The sequence below is a fragment of the Chinchilla lanigera genome, unplaced genomic scaffold, assembly GCF_000276665.1.
Source record: "Chinchilla lanigera isolate Chin_1 unplaced genomic scaffold, ChiLan1.0 scaffold00004, whole genome shotgun sequence".
NCBI lineage: Eukaryota > Metazoa > Chordata > Mammalia > Rodentia > Chinchillidae > Chinchilla > Chinchilla lanigera.
The window spans coordinates 32,842,533-32,864,512 of NW_004955405.1; the positions used below are offsets into that span (position 1 = coordinate 32,842,533).

Below are 21,980 nucleotides of genomic sequence, written 5' to 3' on the forward strand. Positions count from 1 at the left end.
ACCAAGACCAGCTTGGATTACAGCATATTCCAAACCCTGGAGCTAGCTATCCAGACCCACCCAGTCCTTTCATTAACCATGCATTTTTATTTCAATTTCAAAGAGAAAAAATACCAAAATAACAACAAAGACAAAAATAAAACAACACAAAACAATAAAAATGATACAAGATTTCAAAACAAGATGATAAGAATTAACAGTGGTTGTTATATTACATACAGTTATCTTCAGTGAAGTTGCTCAGATTACCAGATGGAGGAATGCAAGATTGATCAAACAATGAAGAGAATAAAAAGTAATAAAAAACATTAGAAATGGTACAGAGCTTCATTAAGCAATATGATAGGAATTCAACAAGGGTTGTTATGTTGCATATTGTTGTCTTCAAATTAGTTGTTCAGATTACCAGATATAATCATGCAAAATTGGTCAAGAAAAAAAAATTTAAGCATTAACTGTTCCTTTCAATAAGCCAATAGACATCGGCAGTAGAATTATCCCAGCTATTCTTGTATATATGTACATATTTTCCCTCTTTCTCTCTCTCTCTCTCTCTCTCTCTCTCTCTCTCTTTCTTTCTTTCTTTCTTTCTTTCTTTTTCTTTCTTTTCTCTTTTCCCTCATCCCAGTTGTTCCTTCCCTTTGAGCAATTTCTTTCCCTTTCACAATGTCTATTGTATTTTTTGGGTTTTATTTACTCTTTCAGTTTCTTCACTAGGGAGACAATATGATGTTTACACATGCGGGTCTAATTTATTTCACTTATGAGTGTGGTCTGTAGTTGCATCCATTTACCTATAAAAGCCTCAAGTTTATTTTTTTTATAGCTGAGTAATACTTCACTGTATAAAAATACCACATTTTTTTTTATCCACTCCTCAGTTAATGGGCATTTGGGTTTCCAAGATTTAGTTATGACAAATTGTACTGCTATAAACATGGGTGCACATATATTTTTGTGGTATGATTTTAGTTTTTCTGGAATAATACCCAGAAGGGGAATAGCTGGGTTAAATGGGACCATTAATCCTAGTATTGTGAGTAATCTCCACACTGATTTCCACAGCGGTTGTTTCATTCTACACTCAACACTTGCAGTGGAGAAGGGTTCCTTTTTCCCCACCAGCCCTCCACCATTTGTTATTAGTTGACTTCTTGATGATGGCCTTTTTTCTAGGGTGAGATGGAATCTCAGTGTTGTTTTAATTTGCATTTCTCGAATGACTAATGATGTTGAACAGTTTTTCAATATTTATTTGCCATTTGTATTTCTTCATGTGGGAAGTGTGTAATCACCTCAGATGCCCATTTTTGAATTGGGCCTTTGAATTTGGGGCACTGGATTTTTAAAAATTCTTTATATGTTCTAGATTGAAGTCCTTTGTCTGAGGGGCAGTTAGATAAAATTTTTTTCCCAATTTGTGAGTTTTCTTTTTACCCTGTTGGTGATTTCTTTTGATGTGCAAAAACTTTTCAATAAGAAGAGATCCCAGTTGTTGGTTCTTTGAAATATTTCCCATGCAGTTTGGTTTTTGTTCATGAACTCTCTGCCTACCTCTGTGTCTTTAAGATTTCTACCTACTTTCTCTTCCAGTAGAGTTAGTGTTTCTGTTTTATATTTAGATCTTTGATCCATTTTGACTTTAGTTTGCTGAATTCACCATGCACTTTTGTGCCTCTACATTTAAGTTTTTGGATCCCATCTGCTATGTTATAGCAAGATTTTGCTGTACATATAAAATACTAAAAGGAATGTAAATTCCAGAAAACATACAAATGCCAGGAAAAATCCACAGTAATGTCACTAGGACAGTGAGAGACTATGGTATTTGGAAAGGATGAATCCACTGGAGTTTATAATTAAGAAAATAAGGTTAAGAACTCCTGCAGATGACTGAGGGAAGGGAGAAGGCTTAACAGGCGCCTATGCCTACCATGCTTACTTTCTTTTTTGTTTGTTTTTGTCCGGTACCGGGGATCAAACTGATGACCTTGTGCTTGCTGGGCAGGCGCTGTGCCGCTGAGCTAAATCCCCAGCCCCTAGTAAATTGGTTAGTTAATTCTTTTTTTTTTTTTTTATTGGTACCGGGGTTTGAACTCAGGACCTTGCGCTTGCCAGGCAGGCACTTATACTGCTGAGCTATATCCCCGGCCCTTATTTTGTACTGGCACTCAGAAGGCGATAGTGGCTGGGACCTTGCACAGTACGGAACTAACAACAATGAGATTGTTGGGAGTAAGAAAGATTGTATAGGGTCACTCTGATGTAGTTTTCATCTCATTTGTAAAGGGAAGTGTCCATATTACTTTATTCTCAGTGGAGTTCTGTTGCACCTTCATCATGCCTTCACCCCCTGCTCGCTTTTCCCATACGCTACAGATACATTGCTCCAATTGCATTTTATAGTGTGATTTACACTTCGTTCTTTTGAGAGGCCAGGAATTCCTTGATGAAGAGAGGACCACTGTCCAATTTATGCATGGGACACAAGCAGTTTTGGCTATCTTTCTTGCATAAATTCAATGACAGCATTCGTTGAACATTTATTAACTTGGGATGGTTTTGCAAGTGTTGGGAAATCTTTCTGATCAAATTTATCTTCTTTTTTAAAGGAGGAAGGAGTCCCTACTTGGAGTTAAAAAAATGAAAATTAAGAATGGGGTCCTTAGTGCAAAGACCTGCACACCTTTGAAGTTCAGAGTTGCAGCAGTAGACTTTGCAACAGTGAGTTTCCGCTAAAGTTTGAATTTTAAATTAATGAAGTGAATTGAAGAGATCATGTATTTAGAGATGATTGCCTATATTTTAATTTACTGCAATATGAAAAATATCAACAAATACAATTTTATAACTCTATAATACATTATAAATTCTTAAGTTATATGGGTTTTTTATAATCACATTCCTTTGTAGGGGTACTTCTGTTAATTTTGATAGTCATTTTAATTGCAGGGTGTAAAGAAACCACTTTGTTCAGTGTCAAGAAATAAGCATTAGAATAGGAGTAAGTTATAATTTTGTGTTCAAAATTTAAAGTTAATTTTTAACATTTTTTGTTATTTCCACTATTAAGAGTACAGAAGTGGTATCAAGGAGAAGAAATAAAAGAAAGGACACTCTAAAAGATTTTTATGCCAGAAACCCATCCATTCTTGAATTGACAGAATCTGAAAGGTATTAACTAATGAATTAATTCAGTAGAAGTGTACTTGAAGGTTACTATGTATTTTTGATAGTAAGGAATCACGGGTGAACCAGACAGATAAAACCACTGTCTTTCATGAGTTTGCATGTGAATGAGAGAGCACAGTCCCCAAGCAGACATACAAATGATATGTTGTAGAGTCATTGGCTTCAGCTTAATTGGTGGAGGCAGTAGTTCAGATGGGGTGGTCAGGAGACCAAGTTATAAATTATTTTTAATTATCATAAGATCTAATGTTCTTTAACAATTTTTAATGGATACATAATATGTGTATGTACTAATGGGATACAGTGTATGAATTCAGCACACATGTACAATGTGCAATGACCAAATCAGGGCAACTAGCATTTCCACCGTCTCAAACGTTTATCATTTCTATGTGTTGAGAGTCTTTAGTTACTCTGAAACATAAAGCATTTGTAGGCTGTTGTTACCTTACTGTGCTGTAGAGCACTTAGATTCCTCCTACTTACCTGTATTTGGGTATCTGTTGCCAAGCCTTCTCCCTCATACCTATGCTGGCCTTTAGTGATCTGTATTCTACTCTCCTCTGAGATTCCCTTCTGTTACCTTTCACAAATGAGTAAGAACAGGTGGCTTTTGTCTTTCGGTGCCTATCTTCTCTCAATTAACACGATTTCCTTCATTCCCATCCATGTTGCTCCAAATGACAAGATTGCACTTTTATTTCATGACTGAATAATATTCCATTGTGTATATATACTGTTTTCTTTATCTATTCATCCACCATTGGTGATGTCTTTTGATTCTATATTGTAGATAATGTGAATAGAGCTGCAGTAAACATGACTGTACAGGATCTCTTTGATGTAACCATTTCATTTCTTTTGGATAGATATCAAGTAGTGAGATTACTGGATTATATAGTCATTGTATTTTTTATTTATTGGGAAGCCTCCAAACTGTGTATCTTTATGGTACGTCTGAATGTTTTCGATCATAAAACTTACTGTGGCAAAATGTTTAATTTTTATTTTTGTAAATGGCTGTTGTCTCATTGTTTTTAATGATATGTTAATTTGTTTCCTGATAAACAAACTAGACCCATGTACATCAATTGCAAAGTCTTCAGTGTAACTAACAAAGGATGCATAACACTGTTAGCGAGAAAATCATGGAACTGTATTACAAGACATTATTTGAACTAAGACTGTAGTTTATCTACTGATAGATGTTGAACCAGGGACTCAATGTTGTAAAAAACAAAACTCTTTAAACCACTATACATATTCAATTCTATCTTTAACAAAATCACAATAGAATTTTTTGTATAACCTGATGAGCTATTCTAAATTATTTTGTAGAAAATTATCTAAGACATGCATGGGGGAAAAAGAATGCTAGAGAGACTTTTTGTACTGGACAACAAGATTTAATTTAAAGCCAAAGTAATAATGATGGTATGATATTAACTCAGAAGTAGACAAAGAGAGCCGAGCATGATGGTGCCTGCCTATAGTCCCAGCACACTGGGAGCCTGAGGCAGGAGGATGGCAAGTTTGAGTCCAGCCTGGGCAACCCTGCCTTAAACAAAAGAGCAACAGACTGACTGGGTATAGCAGGTCAACTGCTTATAATTGCACAGAAATCTACAGGTATCTGAAAAAAAGTATTTTAAAATGCATGTTGCAAGCAGTAAGTTCTCTATCACATACGCATTTATGATTCTTGTACATTATATATGTGTATTTTTTTCTTTATTATTTAATGTCTTCTTTACCTGCTTAGCAATATTGATTTAATTGATTTAATTGCTACCACACTGAGAGTAATAGGACCACTTCTTTCTTTTTGTTTGCATCATCTGTTATCTCTTTGATTGTTCCTCTTTTTACTTACTTAATACACTTTAGATGACACTATTTATTAAGTTGTTTATTCTCTTGTCACTGTCACTTTTGTTGCTTGGCATATATATATGGTTTGTGTCACTTAGCAAAACTATATATATGCTACTTATTAAAAAGTAGTACTTCCATGTTATTTTGCATGTTACTTATTATAAATATTCATGTTTATTCAGAAACAAATTAACATATTATTAAAAACAACGAAAGAACAACTAAGGCCTCAGAAACATCTAAATAAAAGGAAGTCATCCACAAAATCTAAAATATTTTGAATTGAATGATAACTTAAAAAGTACATGTCAAAAGAGGAAGCTTCCTTCTTTTTCTTCCTCATGTTTGCTTCTCTGTTGTAAAAATACACCCTCCCCTCCCTCTGCTTCCCCCCTCCCCCTCTTTCCCTCCCTTTCTTCCTTCCTCTCTTCTCCTCTTTGTTCATCCAGACTCTGTGTCGGGTACCCTGGTTTACCTGCTGGGCTCTGTTTCTTTCCCTCTCCCTTCTCCAACATGAGTGAGGTAGAATGGTGTTGACCAGGCAGTGGGACAGAACATCATCCACAGTATAAAACAGATTGGTGCAGTGTTTTGAAGAAATGATGTTGCCTCCCATGCACAACTATCTAACTATAAAAATAGTTGGACTGCTTGAGTTTCAATAAGAATGACTTTTTAAAAATCAAATAAACATTATACTTAAAAACTGAACTATTAGGTAAAATTTGATTTTTTTTCTGGAGTGTATTGCAATCATGTCATCTATATTTGACTGATGTTTTATTTCCTCTAGAGTCTAACAGTGTTAGACAAAATTTTGCTCCATTGGTTTTTTCCTTAAGGACCACTACAGAGAAATGATTTTCTCTTTTAATATTGAAGTTGGTTGATGAATGTGAACACTGCATCGTAATGCATTTGTCTGGTCCCAGTGGCCCTGTGCTTATGGAAAAGAAGAACTCTGAGTTGAGCTGAAACATCAGAGAGTTGAAGGCAATATGTGGTGTCTTTGTCCCTGGTGCTTACCGTTGTGTCTTCTTTTCCACCCTATTTCACATTTTTAGCACCGAGGAAATGATATACAAGCCAGAAGCATTTGCGTGAGGACAGTCAAGTGCCTTCTTGATGTATTTTGTGTAAATTGGAATCATTCTTTTTTATTCAGGGTCTACAAGTTGTTGTGAAATTTCAAAACTTTCTCTCTTGGCAGACATAAGAGACCCGATGTTAGAAGACTCGCGTATCAATGCCTGACGGAGCGCTTGAATCCTCTAATACTAAATTATGTTAGAAAAAGCAGGTTTCACCAAATCTTTCTTGAGGAGCTGCCCTGGAGAGCTCAGATGAACTTGTATCTGGCACTTACACACTTTCACCTGTTTTTGCAAAGGCTAGGGGAGCGAATGAAGATGAAGTGCGGCACTTCACATGTGATGGTCAGGTATAGTACATTACTGATAAATCATACTTGTAAAATCTCATGAATATGGGTATATATTTGTATATTTTAGGCCCAATGTTCATGGCAATTTAATGAGGTTTACACAGTGTCTACATTTTTATACTGGTCATTGGTGCTTTGCTTAGTTTTTTGGTTTAGAACTTTCCTAAACAAGTGCTGGATATACATGCTTGTGATGTGCCAATTTGCATGTATCTTGAGTATATTTGTTGGTGTAGCTTTCAGTGCAAGGGTAATTCTGTAATAACTGTAGATGTTAGTAGGAATTAGGCAAATCTCTGTTTTACTTAGAGGTGTATATGAAGCCCTTGTAAATAGAGATCATATTTTCTCATGTAATGTGTAGGTTTTCCATCATTAATTCAACAGACATTTTCGAGCTCTCGTTGAGTGTCTTTGGCTAAGTACTCTGGGAGATAAAAATAGATCAGTACATGATACGGAATGCTATGTTACCACTAAAAAGGTGATTTAGAATCATTCATTTAGAAAGAAACACCTATTAGATACAGGGTACTTATTAGATACAAGTACCTATTAGATACAGAGTATTGAGTTAGGTGAGATGGATATGCCAAGAAGATATTCTCTGTCTGTCTATCTCTCTTACACACACACACACACACACACACACACACACACACCCCACACACAGATTGGTAGAGTATGTCACATATGTAGTACGGTATGTCACAAATGTTCATGAATAACTATAATTAATGGTAGAAGGTCAAGTACACTCAAAGTCACCTTTGTTACTAGACAGAGGCTTTCCTCTGACTGGATCTAACAGGAAAGGTTCCATGGGAATGGACCAGCAGCCTGAGTCTTGCTAGATAGGCAAGGTTTAGAAATGTGCAGATAGGGAAAGAGACATTTCTAGTTAGAAGAGTACAAATCAGAGCCCAGCTAGGAAACATAGGATGAGAACCCCAAACAATCTAGGGCGTATGAAAAGGAGTGAAGTAGTTAGAAAAATAAGTCAGTATCATACCATGGAGGATCTTTAGTTTCTATTAAAGCTGAACTTTATTTCATGTACAGAAGGAGATTACTGAGCATTTCTGAGCAGGAGTATGAAACAGATTTCTTTGGGAGCAACATGTCAAGTAGGTTGAAGGATGAAAGACTGGAGACAGTGCTATGAATGAAGAGGGTAAAGGGAAACAAAGCTTTGTAAATGAGGAGGGAAAGGGGTTGAAGGGAGGGGAGGGGATTGGAAAAAAAAGAGGAACCAGGATCTATCATGTATAGTTACAGATTCCCTGTGATGAATGTGGTCCTTATGTCTATCTAAATTGCACCAATAAACTTAAAAGTTTTTTTTTTTAATTAAAATGAGGGTATTTATTTCATTAATCCAGTGGAGGAAAATACAGATTGAAGTCTACAATGAACTTGGTTATAATTTCTGTTTCTTCAGAACTGTGGTTAAAGTCATAGAACTAGTTAGCTTTGCAAAGTGACCATGCATGGGGCTGCGACATGAGGCTTCTGCAGTGTTTTCTGGACACTGAGAAGTCTCTCTTGAGTGTCCAGTTATGTGTCATCCATTACCCACAATTCCTTGATAGCACAAGACAATGTAAAATTTGTGTCAGTACATGAAACTTTCTGTTAAATTTAATTTAATTTCCTTAAAATTGTTAATAGAGATTCAGTAATTTATTGATTAATGAATCAACTTTTGGTGGAGGATTGTTTGCTGCTTAGGTGTTAAAAAAGAAGTAAAGGTGATTGTGGACACATTACACAGTAGGCATCTTTATTGAGTTGTTTTTAAATCAGGTGATTTTGAATTTACACAGATGATTGCCTCAGAGTGCAACGAGTGAGTATAGATCTCTCATTCCCATTTTCAAGGGCACTTTCAGGGAAATAGATATTGATGTTAAAATTCCTAAGAGCCAGGTTACATTGTATAATTTGAAAAGTTAATGGGAAAGTGTTTTGCTTTGATTAAGTGCCAAAATACTTTATGACCTAAAATCTGAGAGTGTTCAGTGACAGATGTTTTTAAAATAAAAAATAGAATGTATTTGACAGATTTAATTCAATTTTGCTTATATTGTTTTTTTTTAATGTGATTTTTTTGCAGTTTCCGATCATGTGATCCTAGTTTATTCTCACTCTATAATTCAGGAACAGTATTACCAACAGGAAAAATGACTGTAGAAAATTATAAATCAATGCTTGATTTCCTCCTTACAGCTAAGAAAAGAAAAGCCAACTTACCATCAGGTAAAATAAGTGTGCTGATTTACTATCAAATTACCTCCAGACTTTTATTCACATGTACATATGTTGTTATATTTTGGATTTAGAATGTCCCCCAAAAGGCTCATGTGCTCAGAGGTGAGGGTATGGGGAAGTGATTGGATTGTGAGGATTAGATTAATCCACTGATGTGTTCAGAGCAGAATGTGCTGGTAGGAGGTGAGGCTGGTTAAAAGAGTTGGCTGGGGAAGTGACCAGAAGAGTGTATCTCCTTCCCCAAAGTGTCCTTTTTCTCCGTTTCCTGTTCCCCATGAGATGAGCAGCTCTCCTCCGCCAGACCTTTCCACCACGCCTTTCCTGCTTTGGAGCCAGCCAGCCATGGACTTAAAATGTGAGGCAAATAAACCTCTCCTCCTCTAAGTTGTGGGTGTCGGACATTTTGTCCTAGTGACAAGAAAGTAACTAAGACACACACAAACGGATACGCAAACACATACACACACACAACCTAAGACTCATGAAGATACACATGTTGTTTTCTGAAAACCCAGTAATTTAATGGAGTTTTTGAGTTTTGATGTTTTATAGGAAAATTTTACCTTTGATAGTAAGTCTATAATTTAGGGTATCATATATTTGGAATTACCCATTTTCTGTTTCAACCTAAACCAATTCTGCTGTTCAGCAAATGCAGTGCTTTTCTGTTAAATATCGGTAGCCTCCAGTAGTTTCAAGGTTGGTCAAGACTTGCTACCAGGTGTAATAGTTTAGTGGAAGTAATTCTCTACACAGATTTCATCGAACATACCAATACAAGCAGGCACAAAAGCAGGCATAACAGCTGATGTGGTGGTCAGGGTAGCCCACTCTTTCCTGGGATCTCCAGCGAGCGCTTTCCATAGAAGCTCACTGCAGATGAATACGATGACAGTCTGCTGAGCGCACCAAGAAGCGTTGTTATCCGTTCTGGTGTCGGGGGGTGGCGAGCTCAGAGAGGTGGAGACAGGAGAGAGAACAGACCGCTCCATCTGGGTGCCACACCGGTGACTGTCATCTGCCAAGTTCACTGATGTTATAACTCCTTCCGGAAAGACATTAGAGCCTTGACACTATTCCTGACCAGGAGTAACCTCTCTTAGGTGCTGCTCATTTCACAAATAAAATTTTATTTCTAATACCTTTCAGCTAATACAAACCCACATATATAGATTTTTAAAATAATATCATTTATGCACTATTCAGCATATGGCTGGTCAGGGTCTTGGTATGCTTGTTAACTGCCCAGGTAGTGCCAATTCCTGTTGAATGCTTAGCATGATTTCTGATTTCTCCCGAGGTATAGATCAGTTTTAACTGGTTCCTGCATACCATACTGTGTATATTGAGGTATTTGAAAGTACATTTCACTGATACAGATGCTAATTTTTAAAATATAGATTATAGTATGTGCCTTCCTCAGTTTTTTTTTTTTCCTAAGTGGGCTCTTGGCTTATGACCCACCATGAAACTGGAAGTAGACTCTTCTGCCTTTGAGATGTTGTTTAATACCGAGTCAGAAGAGAGGGCTGATGGCAGGGAAATGCTCCTGTTCAACGCCACACCACAGGCCAGTGAGTGGCTGGTGGCTGCACTGCCCACCTCTGGAGGCTGTCCACGTGCTGCTTCTGTGTCCCAGGAAAGGTCTGCTGGAGGGGCAGCTAGGACCCATGAGATCCTGTTGCTGTTCCTCCCCAAACACGTTCATTGCTCCTCTTTTGCCTTTTCCTTTTGCCTCCCCTTATGTCTGTGATGCTCCCCACAGTTTTCAATGGCCCCATCATGTCCATCCTCTAAGGTCTAGCAGGCTCCTTTTTCTAGAAATTTCTCCCCAGTTCATTGTGCATCTGTCCTTTTTCCAAGTTTATGTCACATTGGTTATCTCGTTTACTTATTTGATGCTTTTTACCTATTGTGTTTTCAGGGACTTAAATCTATGTTTTCAATCATGTTGTACCTTATTTTTTCTAACTACAGAAGCTTCAGAATTTTCTATGTTTGCTAAATCCAAAAGTAGTGAAGAAAGTACGTCCAAGTCACAAAAATCTCATGACTGTGACTCTCTAAAGGACCGAGCACCAAATTTGGGACTGGATCATTTTATGAAAATCTTTTTATACTGCAGGAGAGCAATGGTAACGTATTTTCAATTGCTCATGTAGTAGACATAGCTCTCAGCCCATAAGTCAGGCTGTTAAGTATGGTGTATCTTATGTGTGCATAATTTTACTTTGATCTCATCTTGTTGATCTCATCTTGTTGATCTCATCTTGTTTCATTTAGTCTCAGCCACTTTGGAGGTTCGCCTCCTGCATGAGGCTGAAGTCAAGTTGTCAGGGAGAAGTGTGCTCCTTCCGTCATCTGCCATCCATCCACTCAGAGCCTAGGCGTGCTTTGTGCCTCTCCATGAAGCCCCTGTGACTATACATACACCTCTGCTGCTGTTGTTTCACACGTAGGATGCAGGGTTCTCTTGTGAGGCCAAAGGTTCCTCTCTGGGGTCTTGATGTCCCCGGAGGTGTCATCACCTTCTCTATTCTAGCACAGGTTAAGATCATTCCATATAGAATGATCTATAGAAAGCTCTGCACTTGTCACAGCCACTTGCTTCTATCGACCACTTAAGTCTTTGCATGCCAAGGCTTTTCTCTCTTCTTTCTAAAGCTTAGATTTAGAAATCCAAGTGGATTGTTTAGAAATCCATGTGGTGGATTGTTAAATGCATAACTGGAATCAGTAGTTATAATTAAATGTGGAAGAGCATACGTTTCAAACCTCTCAAGAGGTGAGGAGAACTCTATCCTTTCTAGACAAAAAAAAAGCGCATTTAAACTTCCATGTCTCCCATAGAATAGATCAAGTGATTTGACAAAATGTGACTCAAAAACAAAGCATGACCCTTTGACCACGGATGCGGAATCCTGTCCTCATCCCACCAGTTCTTCCCCCAGGGCCTGGAACTGCTAAGCCCTGTTCACCTGTGGATTGAGCTCTTCATAGTCCTGCTGTTCTTCAGCTCAGCTCTGCCTCTGTTGTCTTAAAATTATGGAACTCCTGCCCTCCTCAGCCTTCAGTTTGCCTGCTCTGCTTTGTGCTTGCTGGTCTGTAAGCCGCAAGTGCTCCCTATTCCCAGCACCTCCGTCACCCACCTCTCATGACTCATTCAATTCAGCATTCAGGTCCCTGCTCAGATCACTGGCACACAAGCCCTGCTTTGCCACTTAGTAGACTGATGGTCACAGGCAGGTTAGCACATGCCTCTACTCCCTCTCTGAGTAGTGTGGTAACGCACAACTGCATCCTGGGAGTTACTGTTAGAATGAAATGGGATAATGCAAGTTAATATCTTACCACACATAAATGTAGCACATACAAATGGCACATAATGGATGGTGTTGTTTTTATTACCGACATATACGATTTGCAGAAAGCTGAAGCTTTTCAGAGATGTATAACTTTGGGAACTTTGGGGCCTTCTGTGTGTTGTGTCACAGGTTCTTGCACATCGAGGGGGCTATTGGACTCTGCTTCAGAACTGCTGTCGGGCCCTCTGGAACTTTACTCAGGAGCTGCAGATACTTCTTAATCAGACAGTGGATTTGTATAAGACATTTCCTGTGAACCAGGATGGCTTCCTCTGTACTTCTGTCTTACCATTCTATATGGGAGCAGAATTACTTATTGACATGTTAGTACAACTGCAAAATACCGATTCTATTCGGGTAAGGATATTTTGGTAATTACTTCTATTGTATTCAATTAAGACTGTCACTTCTGGGCTGGGCATATAGGTCAGTGGCACTGCACCTGCCTGGAAAGCGCGAGGTTCTGAGTTTGATTCCTGGTACCCCTCAAAAAAAGTATTTTAAGAATATCTTTTCCATGTAGCTTGGAAAAAAGGAGAAATTGGTAATTTTCTTGTGCTCCCATTCGGAATATTTGTTTGCCATTCTTATTTTGTTCACAATACACAACTTGCATAAATGCTAAACATCTTAAGATACTAAAAATATTTTAGCTTGATCATTGCATTTGTTAAAGAGAAAGGAAAGTAAAATGTCTTGAGCTCAACTCCTATATAAAGTACACTTAGTGCATTTAATCTACATAGCAATCTTTTTGACAGATAAAGAAATACTCTTTGGCAGATTCCAAGAGAGATATTACAGATTACTGGTCAGTCTGTTCTTTTATCTATCTCTGTGCTATTACTCTAGCTCTGCTAGAATTTGCAAGCATTTAAAATCTACCACTCTGTTTTGTAAAGCACAGAAATAGAATAGAAAGAATACCGATATAAAATATCCTAAACACCAAAAAATACCCCAAACACATAACACATTGAACCATGAAGTTTATATTTCTACGTGAAAATATAGGACAACAACAGCACAAGAGAAAGACAGGGTAAATTAAATAACTCAAGGAACACATAATCAAAAAACCTTACCTGCTTAAAAGGGAGACCTTATTCAAAAGGGACACTATTACCCTAATGAGACATTATTCAAAAGAAAACACACAGATGGCTGAAAGGTATAGGAAAATGCCCGATGTCACTGCTCACCAGTGATGAAGACTTCAGTAAATGCAAATCCAAACCGTGTTGCGACAGCACCTCGGTTCAGCTAGAATAGGTATCATCAAAAAGACGGAATGTAACGCATGCTGGCAAGGGTGAGAGGAGGGGCAGATCTTACGCACTGCTGGTGGACCTGTAAATTAAAGCAGCCATTATGGAAAATAGTTCACATGAAATACGTTCAGCTTTACTAAGTGGCCTCTAAACTTTTATCTTAATGTCATCAACCTGTACTTTCTACACTGTAGTCTCTGTTAGGATTTTGTCCACAAGTGTGGTTTTACAGTGCCAGGGAGGTCTCCAGCCAAACACGATGGCCATTCAGATGCAGAGCTGCAGAAGGGCAAGGCACCTGGGAAGGGGAGTTGAGTGTCTTTGTCCCTCCCAGCTCTCCAGGACCTCTGCTTATGTTCCGCTATCTGGAAGCTCCCCAACAAAACAGAAATTTAAAATATACTGTGGACAAGCAAACTTGAGCTGCTTCCTGGCTGTTGAGCGCACTGACCCATCAACAGGGCGCTCTGTCCTGGCTCCACAGGGAAAGGGCAGGGAAACTGTCCGGGACTCTTTCAGGCCTCACCCTGGAGACCTCTTCCTGTGGCTGTTCCCGAGTCATGTCTTTTATCACAAAGCTGTGATCACAGTGCACAGCATAGGCTTCCAGTGAGTTCTGAGGTCTTTCTAGGGAGTTACCGCTCTGGCTGTGTTATGAGTCCCCTGACTTCGTAGCTGGTCAGTCGGAAGAGCAAGTGACCCTGAGACCTGTGGCTGCAGCCCATCACCCACGGTGTCTGGCAGTGACTCTGGGCAGTGTGAGGACTGGAGTGTGGCACAGGCAGGAGGACAGTCACGGAGCACAAGTGCACCTGTGTGTCCCCAGAGAGGGTCCCAGACAAGGCCAAAACACAAGGTGTAATGAAACGTAGAAGAGTGTGTTCCTAGTGACGACAGAACTACATTAAACAGATTACCACAACGTGTGGAGAACAATCTCCAAATATCAGTGTGGTTTTAAATAACCTGTAAGTTAAAGAACAAAACAAAAAGGGTTTAGAAGATATTTAAAGCTAATGGTAGAATCTCAGTGTTTGTGGAATTCGAATAAAATTATGCAGAGGAGAAAAAGTACAGCTTTAAATGCTTAATAGAAAAGACAGTGTCTACTTATAGAGCTAGGAAAAGAAGAAGAAATTAACTTCTGTGTAAGTGCAAAGAAGAAAGAGTATAAGGAGCAAAATGGCGAGAGCAGAAACCAGTTAGATACAAAGCAAAACAAGAAAAAGCCTAAAGGAAAAAATTAATAAGGTCAAAAATTCCAACTTTAGAAAGGATTATTAAAACTGGAATACTGCTAAGAATCATGATGAAAAACAAAAACAAAAAGGCACAAATTCTGATATTGCTGGGTGTGGTGGCCCAGGCCTGTAATCCCAGCGCTCAGGAGGCCAAGGGTGGAGTTTTGCTGCAACTTTGAGGTGAGCCTGCCTTACAGAGTGAGACCCTGTCTCAAAAAGAAAACAACAAACAAAACAAAACAAATGCCCTCCAAACAAAAGCAAAATGAAAAACAAGAAAAAAAAATGCTCTTCAAAAAACAAAAACAAAACAACAAAACACAACAAGTTACTGATGTTAGTAATGAAAAGGAAATATAGCTACAGATCCTATAGATAGTAAAGAAAAATAAGGGAATGCTGTGATCAATTTTTCTAACAACTTTGATAACTTAGAAGAAATGGGCACACTTATTGGAAAGCACACCTTAACAAATCTGATGCAAGAAGAACTAGAAAATGACTTACCTGAAGTGTACTAAAGAAAATGAATTCATAGGAACCTTCACATAAAGAAAATTCGAAACCCAGAATATTTCCCTGGGGAATTCTAGCAAACATACATGGAAGCAATAAAATGTCTTACATCAACTTTTTCGAAACTGAGGCCATTTTCATTTTACTTAACAGAGATATCGACATGAAAAGTGTGAGTCAATATGTCATGAACATAGAACCCTTCTAAATGAAATATTAGCAAATCAACCCCCCAAAGATACAGATAATGATTTAATATGCAAAAATATAAAAACATATAAGTAGTGATCAAGTCAAGTTTATCCAGGAAATGTAAGGTTGAGATTTAAAAAATTAGTCAGTGCCATTCACTGTATTAACAAGATAAAGGAGAAAAATCGTATGGCCAGTGAGACAAGTACAATAAAAGCATTTTAGAATTCAGGGTGTATTGACAGTAAAAACTTAGCAAACCCGAGATAGACGACATCTTTCTTGGGAGAGGTGGGAAATGTTGATCAGTGTATACTAAGTAACAGGAGCAAGCCGTTCCTGTGTGCTCTGCACAGTGTGTGGATTATAGATAACAATAGTGTGCTGCATGTTTCAAAAGGCTCTAAGAAATAGATTTGAAAATTTTCACTCTAAATGTTTGAGGAGATAAAAATAGTTAATGTGATTTAAACATTGCACAATGTATACGTGTATGAGACATGATATGGTACCCCATCAATATGTACAACTTTTATGTTTTTGTGTGTCAGTTAAAAATTAAATTAAAAAGAAATCAACTTTTTCAACTGGATAAAGAGTATCTACAGGTAACAATGCGCTTAATGGCAGGTATTACATTCTTCCCCCTAAGATTTGGGACGGAGTAAGGATGTCTGCTCATTCTGCTTCTGTCCAACATTGTGCTAGAGTTCCTGGCCAGTGTGGTAAGACAAACTAAAGAAACGAAAGGAACGCAGGTTAGGAAGGAATGAGTAAAACTTTTTATTTGTGTACAGTATAATTGTTTTATATGATGAATCCTCGCTCTTCCCTCAGTACTCTACTGAACAACTATTAGAACTAATAAAGCAGGATATAAGGATCAATATTCAAAGGTTATATCTCCATGTGCCAGCAGAAAACAATTAGAAAGTGAAGACAGAAACATAATTCTATTTAAAGATATCACCCAAAATATCATATATCTAGGAATATATCTAATGAAGCTTGCACAAGATTTTTCCATTAAACTATAACACATTACAGAAAAAACTAAAGAAGGCCTAGATAAATGAAGAGATGTGCAATGTTCACAGATAGAAAGACTTAGTAAGATATCATTTATTCTCAACTCGATTTATGGATTCAGTGAAATATGAATATCACAATAGGAGTTTTGGGTGTATACAAAAAAATTTGTAAGGAAATGAAAAGAATTGTAAATAATCAAAAAAAATCTTTAAAGGGTCATAGTGGTTAGGGGAGTTTGCTATTACCATAAAGAGAGACGTATCAGTGGGGAACAGGTAGGGACTATAAAGCCAAAGTCACATATGTAGCAATATAATATTTTATTTTTAAAACAAGGGCACCAACACAATTCAAAGAGCTCAAAGAAGACTGATATTTTCTGGCAACTCAGTTTTTTTTTTTTTTTTTTTTTTTTTTTGGTTTTTCTCCGGTACCGGGAACCGAACTCACGACCTTGCGCTTGCCAGGCAGGCGCTTTTGCCGCTGAGCTAAATCCCCAGCCCCTCAGTTGTGGTTTTTAATACCATTTTCACTGAGGGAAGTGGAGTTCCTTAGAGCGAAGAGGTTGATTACCTTACTTACCTTAACCACCCCACATAGTTAGTGAAGGGAAATTTTTCTTCATAGAAATATTCAGGTAATGAATGATGAGAAGGTTTTACAAGTAGGTCATCAGAGTTCTGTGATTAGGAATGAATGGATTGGAGGACGAGCGGCATCTATGTTGTCAAACTGGAATCAAGTCACCACTTAGATAAAAAGATTTACAGGAGGTGTTGTCAACAAAGGGACATTTCCATAAAAATAGAAAAGGGATCTGCAAAACCCAGACTTTAGGCAATGCTACAGGACAGAGAAAATAGTTTCTTAAGCAAAAATGAAAAGAAAGAAAAGAAAACAATGAAGTATAAAAAGAAGAGACAGAACCTATAGACTAAAAAGACTGAAGAACACAGGAAATTGCATTGCTTGGGCCTTGTTTTGATACCATTTTGACCTAAAACTCTCTAAAAAATAAATTTATAGTAAAGGAAGTGAGAACACTATTCAGTGGCTATTCAATAAAGATTTTGTAGAATTTCTGCTAACCTCTTTTTCAGTAGGATTATAATATTATGGTTATATTTTTGTACTACTAATTCATATCTTTTTGGAGAAATATATTGCAATATGTATAGATTGAGTTCATGTAATTTTGGGGCTATAATTAAAAATAAAAGAGTAAGTGTGTATGTCCCAAGCGTTGATCATTATTGAAGCTGGTTGTGGGTGCTTTGGGGCTCATTATATTCCTTTCTTTACTTGTGAAAGGTGTTAGAAATTTTCTCAAATACAAAGCTTTAAAGAATTACACATGGCCCATACTTAATCTTCAAAATTTTAGAGTCTGTCCATGACTGTGCCAGAAATACCAATTTCTATGTGCTACTTTGAAACCCAAATTTTTTTTTCCTCAATGTTTTTAGGTTATGTTGCTAAAATTAGGAAGTCAGTAATAAATACTCTTTTTTTCCTCTCTTGGATTGGGATCACTTGTTAGCTGGGTTCTGAATAAGACTTGGGGGTAAAATGTCAGCTTTGCTGTTGATAAACTCATACTGGAAGAAGTAGTAACCACAGAGGACTTCCCTGTCCTTCATCACCGAAAAGAATTTACTACGGCACAAGCATGACTAACAGATAGCAGAAACCCCTCTTCTTCAAGGATGGAGTGGGACAAAGAAATGTCCCTGTGGGATCCTGTGGGCAGGCAGGCTCTGACTGAGCAATCACCCAGGAAGGGTCAGTTGAGATAGGTGTGATCTCTTGCACACTCACCAAGAGGAGTGAGTGAAGGCCAGGAGCACCTCCACCCGGAGCCTTAGGTCGAAGTTGTGGGGGAGCCCCTATGAAGACGGTGCTGCTGGAGGCCTTCCTGTGGAGTCAGTGGCTTAGGGATTGAGCTTATAGTGTCAATAGAAGGTCAACTAACTTTTATGAAACATCTCCTGTGGGCGGGGCACTCTGCTAGCAAACAAGTGCTATGCCTGTTGGTCAGCCCTGTGCAGCCCAACCTCAGGTATGCAGTTGTATTTCACAGCCTGATGACTTCCAAGATCTTTTACCTTCAAGGATTATGAATCTTAGCCTCTACTTTGCTGATCCTTTCTCTGTCCCCTAAAGGTATCGTCAGGAGAGGACAAGCCAGACTTGAGTAGCTCAGTTGTTTTGGGCCAGAGACTGACCCTCACTTAGACGGATCTAAATAGTTCTGCTTTGTCTCAAAAGTTTTAAAAGATAAATACATCGGGGATGCAGTTACTACTCAGGTGAAAAGAGGGTTTAGAAGACTTCTCCCATGGGTTTGACTTATATCAAGGAAATGGATATAAATTATGTACATTAGTCAGTGTAATCAAGTTGTTAGGGAATTTCATTGTCTATATATACTAGAACTTGTTTTTGCTCAAAGCTTTGGTGTACTGGTTTAATACCATTACATAAATGGATAGTGACTATATATAAGGTATAGACTCCAGCCTATGTTTTCTAGTACAGTAAACATTAGTCATATGATTATTTAAACTTAAGCTTGAAATACTTAAATTTAAATAAAATTAAAAGTTCAGGGGCTGGGGGTTTAGCTCAGCGGCAAAGCGCCTGCCTGGCAAGTGCAAGGTCGTGAGTTCGGTTCCCGGTACCGGAGAAAAACCAAAACCAAAAAAAAAAAAAAAAAATTCAGTTGCACTGATTCTACTCCAAAGTTTTTGTGGCCACATATGTCTAGTGGCTATATTAAACTGTATCAAACAGCACAAATACAGCACATTTTCATTGTCACAGAAAATTCTATTGGATAGCACCACTCAAATGATCAAGCTTTGATTTGCAGAATAAAAACATGCTTAACATTTTCTTTTTGGTTTCATTCTTTTTCATGTATAATACTAATTTTTTTCTGAAAAAATAGATGGTAAAGTCAGAAATCGCACAAATTGTTTCTCAATGTGCTATTTGCAGTCTGTTGACGATAAAGGAGAATTCAGCGTTCCAAGCTGTTACGGGAATATCAAATATGATAACGGCGGTTCTAGCCTTACTTTTGAGGATCCTTTGGATGATGTTAACGTGGTTGATTTGAAATGGATCCATGACTTTGTGCTGAAATCACTGGAAGTTTTATATCAAGTGGAAAAATGGGAAACTCTAGTGTCACTTGCTATTCAGTTCAATACGATTTCACAGTAAGTACTGCTGTCACTACAAGAGACTTCACTGCACAGAAAGTCTTTGGTAATGCTTGGTTTTTCATGCGTTCTTTATTCCTGCCAGTGAGAGATACACAGAACAGGTGACACCACTCCTGGTGTTTGCCCAGCGTCAGCTGCTTCTGAGAATACAGAAGTTCAAGGGCCCAGATGTCACCCAACAACCTTGTGCAAGGTATGAGGCTGACTATGGAGAGAAGGTAAGTTCAGCTCTTTTATTCATGCAGTTGTGCATTTCTTATTAGTGTGCATATAAAAAAACCCCAAAGATTAAGGAATCAGAAAAGTATTATTTTTACTTGGGCATTTATCATTCAAATCATCCAACATTATTGAGCACTTACTACTACCGATGTTTTCCACACACAGGGTAAAGAGAAATTAAGTCCTTGCTTACCAGTCGCTTATACTCAGGTCAGGGCTGACTTACCGCTAAGCATAATTGGGACAGTGCCTAAAGCCCATGATATTTTTAGGGGCCCACTACAAAATGCTTTAATTGCTTTGCAAATAAGAAAGTCACATTTAGGTTAAAGAAAATGTCTTAATTTTTACAATTAGTAGTTTTATACTTGCACCAAAACAATCTTAAAAATGCAATGTCTAATATTTTTTAAATGGTGGCCTAGGCTGACAAAGGCAAAAGTGCCCAGCTTGAATCAGATAGAGAACAGAGGCAACTTAATGCTCCCTATTTTATCAAAAATGTAATGACTGCCCAATCAGCCAATGCATATGGTCTCACAGTCTGTGTCCTGCCCAGTGGCCCGGGGCAAACATGGGCTGGAATCCAGCCCCTGCTGTGGGTTTGCAGTGCTGCCTCTATCCATTTTCTGCCTCTTCCGGCCCGGTGGGGGTCTTGCCTCCTGTGTGTTCCACGTGCTGGGAATACAGTTGAGTTCTTGCTTCATGGAGTTTCCTTTCAGACGTTGGGGATGGGGTCAGATAAGAAACGTGTAAGCAGGCAAATGGAAAGCTTTGTGATCATCGAAACTCCTCTAAAGAAAATGAAATCGATCAGTGGGGTATAGGTGGGCCAGGGCAGGAGGCAGAAAGCTTAGCAAGACCTCTTGGATAGGGCGATGCTTACTGAGAAGGAGCAGCCATACAGTGGTCTGGGGAAAGAGCGTTCCAGCCCCAGGGGAGAGCAAGGGCAAGGGTCCTGAGAAGGGACAGCAAGGAAGTCGGCCTGGCTGGGATGGAGCAGAGAAGAACAGGTCAAAGCAGTGCTGCGCCTTCCGGCCCTCATTGTAGTCACTTCCCCTTCTCCCCAGGGTCTTGGTGTTAGTGCCTTGAGCCTCTGCTCTTGGACCTCCTGTGTTCTCATCCATGCACTCTCCCTCAGGAAGTTAATTCAGCGTGGCTCTAAGTGCATCTTTATGATGACTGTCAATTACATCTCCACTCTGGACCTTTCTCCTGTGTGTTGTGTTGGAATATCGCATACGTCCCTCTATCAGTGAGAAGCAGAATTGGCAAGACAGCTTTCTGTCTCTGTCTGTCTCCGTCTCCGGATTTATTGCATAGAATAGGCTTATGTGATTGTGGGTACTGGCTAAGCAAGTCCAAGGGGAGGCTGTCAGAGGCAGCCCTGCAGGCATGGACAGAAGCTGTTACCCACAGCCAGACCATGAAGACAGAGCAATTGTAGGTCTGACCATCATTTGGTGTTTGGAGTCCCGGAGTCCGCTGGCATGATTAGGGCAGGCCCGCTGAGAGTGATCTCCCCAGTTTAAACTCAATTCATTAAGAGTTTAATTAGCACCTGCAACCCTGCTCACAGCAGCGCGTAGGTCAGTGTTTGGCTCAAGAACTGGGATTAAGTGTGGACCTGCTGCAAAGGGGACGCTTCACTCCTTTTCCTTCTCACAGCTTAGCTCTGATTAAGTTGATCCATGAAAAACCACCGTGCAACCTAGTTAGCGTCATCTCTTTGCCATGAATACACTTTTCAAATGTAGCACATCTCTAAGGAGCCTGCTCTTAGAGAAGTCTGCCTCTGAGAAGCTCTCCTCCTTCACTGCTGACAGCCTCATTCTTCTAGCTGCTGAGACAGCTAGAAGACACGTGGGAGACATCCCCGACTCATCTCTTGTTTCTTGCCATACTATAGGTTAGTTTCCAAATCTTATGGCCTCAAAATGTAGTCGGAACCTGACCCTTTCTCGCTGCTACCATCCCTCTGAGCCAACCGTTGCTTTATCTGCCAGGGTTAATTACCCTGCAGCAGACAGAATGACTCTTTAAAAACCCAAGCTAGGCCACATTGCATCTCTGTTTAAATCCCCATGATGTCTTCTCCCTGCCTCACAGTACTGTGAACTTACTTGTCA

The 21,980-nt window shown here is 38.8% G+C and overlaps 1 protein-coding gene across 5 annotated transcripts in view; it reads left to right on the top strand.

Annotated features, from left to right (window-relative positions):
* The window catches only part of Cfap54 (cilia and flagella associated 54), a 308,158-nt gene that overhangs the window by 114,078 nt on the left and 172,100 nt on the right, over nucleotides 1–21,980 (top strand). For all 5 annotated transcript variants that reach the window (XM_013518543.1, XM_013518547.1, XM_013518536.1 and 2 more), the window contains exons 31-38: nucleotides 2,613–2,724; nucleotides 3,074–3,174; nucleotides 6,278–6,508; nucleotides 8,628–8,770; nucleotides 10,760–10,917; nucleotides 12,277–12,504; nucleotides 19,400–19,623; nucleotides 19,712–19,847. In XM_013518543.1, the coding sequence (XP_013373997.1) occupies nucleotides 2,613–2,724; nucleotides 3,074–3,174; nucleotides 6,278–6,508; nucleotides 8,628–8,770; nucleotides 10,760–10,917; nucleotides 12,277–12,504; nucleotides 19,400–19,623; nucleotides 19,712–19,847 (1,333 nt within the window). The remainder of the gene's footprint in view (nucleotides 1–2,612; nucleotides 2,725–3,073; nucleotides 3,175–6,277; nucleotides 6,509–8,627; nucleotides 8,771–10,759; nucleotides 10,918–12,276; nucleotides 12,505–19,399; nucleotides 19,624–19,711; nucleotides 19,848–21,980) is intronic.